Source organism: Hordeum vulgare, chromosome 1H (assembly GCF_904849725.1).
Source record: "Hordeum vulgare subsp. vulgare chromosome 1H, MorexV3_pseudomolecules_assembly, whole genome shotgun sequence".
In the NCBI taxonomy this organism is placed as follows: Eukaryota; Viridiplantae; Streptophyta; class Magnoliopsida; order Poales; family Poaceae; genus Hordeum; species Hordeum vulgare.
The window spans coordinates 37,816,722-37,823,711 of record NC_058518.1 but is presented as its reverse complement, the minus strand read 5'-3'; the positions used below and the strand labels follow the sequence as shown (position 1 = coordinate 37,823,711).

Here is a 6,990-nt window from a genome sequence, read left to right as displayed (position 1 = left end):
CCGAAGCAGCACGAGTGGGTCGACAATTGTTACACGACGATGCCTTCATCAAGGTTGGACTAATTACTGCTCCCTGTGTTTGTACATATAAGTTTTTTTTAAATTTATTAAAAAATTACATACGAATGCATATAGACATACTTTAGAGTGTAGACTCATACATTTTACTTCATATATAATTTTTTATTAATTTTTTTAAAAAAACTTATCTATACCTGTACTAATTCTAGACTCCCAAGAAATTTCCACATTAATTAGATTTTACGAGCCGTTTATCTCGTGTGGGACCGAATTATTACGGTGGTGATTAACAATTAGAAACTCCCAGCATAATCAAAGAAGAAAACAAAAATCTAATTTGTGGGGCCTAGAATAAGCGTCCCGATCTAATCTTTGTGGATAGAGTGCAGGGAAAAAACTACAACGAGATCTCTCTTCTCTCTCTCTATCTACTACGTATTAACTAATCTCTCCCTAATAATAAAGCACGTATCGCTTCTGCCGTACGTCGCCGGCACTTTTGCACAAAAGTCCCTCCACTTTTAGGTATTCAACCCACAGTCCCTTCATAAGTGGATCTGACGGGAGCTGGGAAACGAAGCTCACCTCCCGTGCAGCGGTGACCCTGTCCCGGCGGCTGTTGGCCCGGCGCGGGGGGTGCGATGGTGCTGGAGCTGGACGCGGCGGGGGCGTCGCCGGCGACCGGGGAGGGCGCGGGCGCGCTCAAGCGGCGGCTGGAGGAGGCCATCGAAGGCGCCATGGCCCGCATGTCCGAGCCCGAGTGGGCGCCCTTCCGGCCCGGCACCTCCTACTTCGCGCCGCCCTGGCCCTGGTGCCCTGCTCGAGCTCGTCACCCGCGGCGGCGGGATCGGGGTGCTCCCGCCCATGCTCAGTGATCGGATTTGCGTGCGTGGGTGCGTGTGCAGGTGCTCCTAGGAGACCTTGGCGCCGGGAAGACCAGCATCGTGGTCCGGTTCGCCAAGGGGCTCTACTACGAGTGCGAGGAGTCGACCATCGGGGCAGCCTTCTTCTCGCACGCCCTCCCCGTGAACGGCGTTGGCGAGGACGCCACTGTCAGGTTTGACATCTGGGACACCGTCGGCCAGGAGCGCTACCACAGCCTCGCCCCCATGTACTACCGCGGCGCCGCCGCCGCCGTCGTCGTCTACGACATCACTAGCACGGTTAGAGAGATCCTCTCTTCTCCTTCAAAATTAATTTCGTTGAGTGATATATTCTCTGAATATGTGTCGGATGAGTCGATCGCGTCTGATGATGGAAACTGAAACTAATTGCACCGCCTTGCCTTCTTAATTCGTTCGATTTTTCCTGCATGGGCGTCAGGATTCGTACACCCGAGCAAAGAGGTGGGTCGACGAGCTTCAGAGACAAGGTATATAGTATAACTGAACACGTCTCATGTACTTCCATCTCGTCCCTGGAACTCAACAATGCATGCCAGCGCTTAGGTTTTTCTGCACATCCGAACAGGGAACCCGCATCTGGTGATGGCGTTAGTGGGCAACAAGGTCGATCTGAAAAAAAAGAGGAAGGTTGGCACACAGGTGTTTACTTACGACATGTTTGCACACAAAAATTTCAGAGCCCCAGTGTTGCATCTGTCAGTCAAACACATCATCGTCTCTGTTTTTTGCTGAATGCGAGCGGAGTGGAACGACCTCTTCTTCATGGAGACGTTGGCCAAGACCTCTTCTTAGAGTACGCGGAGCGGAACGACCTCTTCTTCATGGAGACGTCGGCCAAGACGGCGCAGAACGTCGGTGAGCTCTTCTACTATCTAGGCAAGGATCTGCAAACCCTACCTGGTTCTTCGCTATCTGCTTCATCTCTTGCTTGCGTTTGCTTGTACTCGTACCTGACTACTTGTTGTTTATCGGCAGCCGAGAGGCTGGTGAAGGTGCACACCAGCCATCCAACCGGGATGGTCCTGCACGACGACGACCAGCGCGGTGTCCGGGGACGGTGGTTCTGTTTGTTCCGGGTGATCGACGTTGCGTGTCGCATGCTGACGGCGGGGCTGGCGGGAGTTCAGGCGGAGCGGCGCGCCCGTCAGCCGCAGATCGGGATCAGGCGGCGATGGACTTCTCCGACGACGTCAAGCAGGCGATCCCGCGCCCCGTCCTGGCCTTTGGCGGTGTCGGCAGCGCTGGGCCATCCCCGCTGCTCAAGGGCTGGCGGGGCGACGAAGCCGGAGCTCCGCCCCCGAGATGATGTCGGCCGCCACTGGAAGCTCCTCCCCTTCCTCTTCAGCTCAGCGGTACATGCCCGCCCGGCCTCGTCTCCTCCTTCCTCTCCCCTCGGTCGGCGGTCGACGCCGGTTTAGTCGTGATCTGTCGCGGCAGGGGCTCGATCTTGACCGGATCGAGCGGAAGCAGCGCGGCTTTAGATGTGTAATGGCCCTCCAATGGCGCGGGTCGCATGGTGCGGGAGGTCCCTGCACCGGCGGTTTGGCTGGCTGGCTGGCATCGCTTCTCTGCTCTGCTCTGCTCCACGGCTGAGAAGCATGCATTTACTACAACGTGTGCATTTTTTTCTTTGGAGGTTCAGGATGCATATTGCAGAAAGACAAGGTAATCCTATCTCAGGTTCCTTCGTACGATCAATGGCAATCGAATGAACCTGCCCATGGGTCGCCCAATTAATCTGGCCCGCCTATCACCTTTGAGGCAAAAAAATATACTTGCTGGTGACATGCATCGAACTCACAACAGAACGTCCAACACATAACGACGTAACAAGCCGAGCTAGCTTCGCTTGCTTGTAGACACATTCAGTCTAATATTAAATAGTCCCACATCGCTCTCCTACATCCAGCCTATCCAATTTATACTTTTTTTAGGTTCTGGGTATCAGTTAGCAGAGATCACCATAGAAAATGAGGAAGGAACGAGAAGCTAATAAAAAGAAAATAAGGAAGGGTGACAGAGAAGAAATAAAGGAAAAACGGACACGAAGTGACAGAAAAATGAAAATGATGCGCACGGTAGAAGAAATGAAGGGGCTGAAGGAACACATATTAAAATAATTGATGCACATATACTTTGAACTTTTTAGCTTGGTGGAAAAGATGGAGAAAAAAAAATCAAAAATCAAAATGTGTTTTATAATGGTAAAAAAGTCACACAATGTTGCTTGATGTGCATGGAGATCTTTATTAATAATATGTTGTCTATACATCCGTTACAACGCAGTGACCCTTTTGATAGTTTTTTTCCAACTGTCTAAGCATATTTTTTTTATACACCCGATGCAACACACGGGCCCTTTTACTAGTCACAGGTAAAAAACATATCAATCTCTCTTATGGTTCTCTCTTTCCTGCTCACGCATCTTGCTCTCTTTCATGTGTCCCGTTCAATCTATCACGTATGTCTCTTTTCTATCTATCTATTTACTGGAGTGCTAATTAATCAGACAGAAAACCATATCATCAAGATTAATTAGAAAGGACCAGGTTCGCTTTGCTTCAGCCATGGATAAAAAAACATATCTTCAAGATTAATTAGAGAGGACCAGGTTCGATTTTCTTCAGCCTTGGATCCCTTGTGATCCAGGTGTTTATTCAATCAAAATCCTTTGCTCATCCGGATCATGATTCGTTTTCTTGGATTATTTGTTCTTGATTTTATTTCTTCCCTGTTTACACTTGAATCCACCACACATCTTTTCTTTTGGATTCTGATTCAATTTTTTTAATGCTCTTCATGAATTCAATCTCGAACTTCTCCCCAAGCACTTTTACCCGGTTGGATTTCTGTCGCTTATTTATTTTCATCTTACACGACTGCCCCCTCCAGATCAGAGATGAGGCAACTCAACCCGGCCATTGTCTCCACCGCACAATGCGGTCTGTAGTAAATGTTGAGCGTGTACCTCAGCAATGACTCATATGGAAGAGCCAACGCCATATACATGTCCGGGACAACCTATCTGTGACTCGAGGGTCGTTTTTCACGATGACCTCTCCATGGGGCATCATGTAGTTTGTGCACTGCAGCGTCAAGGATCTTAGCGCACCCTCGAAGAAACCCATAAAGGTGGGCAATGGAGTTTTGAATTGCTGATATTTTCTGTCACCTCCTTACATAGCTATGGTGTTTTATTGCAGATGTGTCATACCAAGGAAGGTGCGAGGTGCTGTGAGTTAAAGATCAATGTGGCCTGCAACGCTACAACCACAATAAGAGACGACCACCATTCACATGATTTGAAGATAGCAACAATTTGATTTTGGTGTCGACGACATAACAAGGGAGAAATTGTTCACCATCTTCATGCATGAGTTACTCCTTGCATCCCAACAGAAGAAACGTTTGCAGAATTCCTCTTTTCTCACGACAATTCAACCATCCCTCCTCCATCTACCTGTTGGACTTGTTCGCCATGTGTTAGAGCTTAGAGGTAATATTCAGAGAAAATAGTATGCAAGATGTGTTGTACAAGCGCTGAGCAGAACTCCGTGATTGAAGATTCGATCTTAGCTAATTATTTTCTTATAAACTTTTTGTATTGTATTTCCCTGTTATTTTGTCTTGGTACACACATAGATACGACTTAATAAGTTGATAGAAAATCCATATGCAATGGTACAAAATCTCTGATTGTAGATGCCCTATGTTAGGATCTCCTGATTTAAAGTTATTGAAAAGAAGCTGACAAAACAGTAACTTATAGATTATTATTTTTTATGTTTGCAGGTTAAATCTATGACACTATACTAACTGTTGTCATGAAAAATCACTTCACAAGATACATCGTATTCTCATTCTGATGAGCTATACATATACTCCCCCTGACCCAAAATAAATGACTTAACTTTATTACAACTATGTACTAGAGTTAGTACAAAGTTAATTAATAAAATTATTTTGGAACGAAATGAGTACATGTCAATGTCCGTGTGCAGAAATGAGAAACTCACAGACTGCCATAGGTGCAGTCTCTCATGTCATGTTCTCTTATGTTTAGATAAGCTATGGTCTCCGATGCTAAGATAGAGCGCTCAAATTATTCTATGGTGTTGTAATAAATTGCTCTTTGTGGTTTCTATGTTCCGACATATAGCAGGGTGTGTATGGTCATTTTAATATAGCATTCCATTTCAGACATTTATTACGATGCTCTAATTAGGTATTCTTTTGCTAGGAGCTTCTAACTATTTGTCCTTAGCTTCCAAGATTAATTTGGAGTCAATCCACTCTCAAGTGATTTTATCATCGGAAGGTTAGCTTATGGAATGTAGTGATCCATTTCCTAATTCGATTTTTGTTGTGATATTCTATTATAAAATAATTTCTTTTCAAAGAACACCCTTTCAAATTTGGTTCCAATAATAAATGCTTTTATAAATTATGGAAACTTTTCAAAGTGATCGGATTGAATATATACAAGTTGTTCATTATAATGTGTGCTATAGTTGCCTTGGTACTTCTTCCATTAAATAATGGATATTTTTGTTTCTGTAGACCTGTGCTTGATTGCTATTTCAAATGGTAAATAAATTAGTGAAGAACGATTCAAATGACCAGAATCACCAGTTAAATTTTCTAACCAAGGCGATTCTCCTGTTTTGCAGTGAAATTTTAGGTGTTATCTAACTTGAAAGAAAATAGCAACGATGGTGCCATTGTATTGCCTAGAAGAATTAAATAATACTTGACCACTTTTGTTGTACATGTTACACAATTAGAAATTTCATTAATTAATTCATATTTGTGTTGGACATTGAATATGTCAACTAAGAGGAGTTTGACTACCTTCTGAATCTTATGAAGGATGTAACTATTTTATATAATCAATAAAAATATCGCCATGTTGTCTTTCCAAAAAAAGTATGCATGGCCCCAAGTAAAGTGAAATGTAGCTCAGTCTTTCCAAGCTCACAATGTCTTTCAGATTTTCTGTCGTATAAGATAACAAATAATACATAAAATATAGCATAAGACAACAATTGAGGGGACTGCACCAAAAATAAGACGTGATCAATTCTTTTCAAGGTCATGAAGGCTGACTGTGCATTCGTCTTACATCACCTTATATGACAATAAAAAGTTTATAGAAACTTTAGCGTCCTTCTTTCTTGCAGATTCATGCTTTATAAACAATTTTACTAGTGTAATGTTACCCAGTGAACGTTCCCTGGGAAGGGTGGAAATTGCAAACGTTTTGATGACAACTTTGGTGATTGCAAGGATGGGAAAATATAGCAATTTAAGTTTTCAACCATGTCACTTTTTTAGTGAAAAACAGAAATATATGCAGCGGAGTGGTCATGCTCGCGACAACTAAAATACCATAAAAATGTTTGTAATTGACATCCTTTTCTTGATAACGTTCCCTGGATATTGGGGTCCTTTACTAAGCCAAACATATTTTTGTAACAAACTTGACTTATTTTACTATCTAATTTTAGCAAGCTAGGTAAAGACACATTAGAGTGTAGACTTTAAGTATCTTTGCAATATGTATTATATCACCCAACTAATGGTCTAATTGTTTACAAATATTTTATCCTATACTTCAGGAACATAACATTTTATCCTATTATGGGAACAGATAAAAATGCATTTTAGGTCATGTGTTTTCTTCCATGACTTACTTGGTGACTTGGTGTAACTCTTTGTAACAATTTTCTTAGCACTTAGCATGTGAAAATTGCATTCGTTTTCCACAAACCGGATTTTGCATGTTTTCAATATGAATCCTTCAAAAAGTATATTATTACATTTTCTACCTTCTAACATTGTGTATCTGAGAAATGCTTTTAATACATGTATTTCAATTTTTTTAAGAAAAGACTAGCCCGTGCAGATGCACGGGTGTACGACTAGTATTTATAAACGAAAAGAGTACTCTACAGTCTTATCAATATAGGCCATCAATCCATCCACCACATGAACGATTGCCTTTCGTACCAGCTGAGTATATACTTGGGTGGCACTGTATTTGCCGGTACGTCACGGAGACATG

The 6,990-nt window shown here is 43.1% G+C and overlaps 1 protein-coding gene and 1 pseudogene across 1 annotated transcript; both read left to right on the top strand.

The window, feature by feature from the left end:
- Nucleotides 1-644: 644 nt before the first annotated feature.
- On the top strand, nucleotides 645-897 carry LOC123396245 (annotated as a pseudogene).
- A 2-nt stretch (nucleotides 898-899) lies between these two features.
- Nucleotides 900-2,344, top strand: LOC123396233 (ras-related protein RHN1-like; the record flags this gene model as incomplete). The annotated part of the gene is made up of 5 exons (XM_045091246.1): nucleotides 900-1,184; nucleotides 1,345-1,393; nucleotides 1,492-1,565; nucleotides 1,721-1,802; nucleotides 1,902-2,344. Coding segments are annotated over 5 exons (933 nt in total), but the record flags the coding sequence as incomplete, so codon positions are not given.
- Between the last annotated feature and the right edge of the window lie 4,646 nt (nucleotides 2,345-6,990).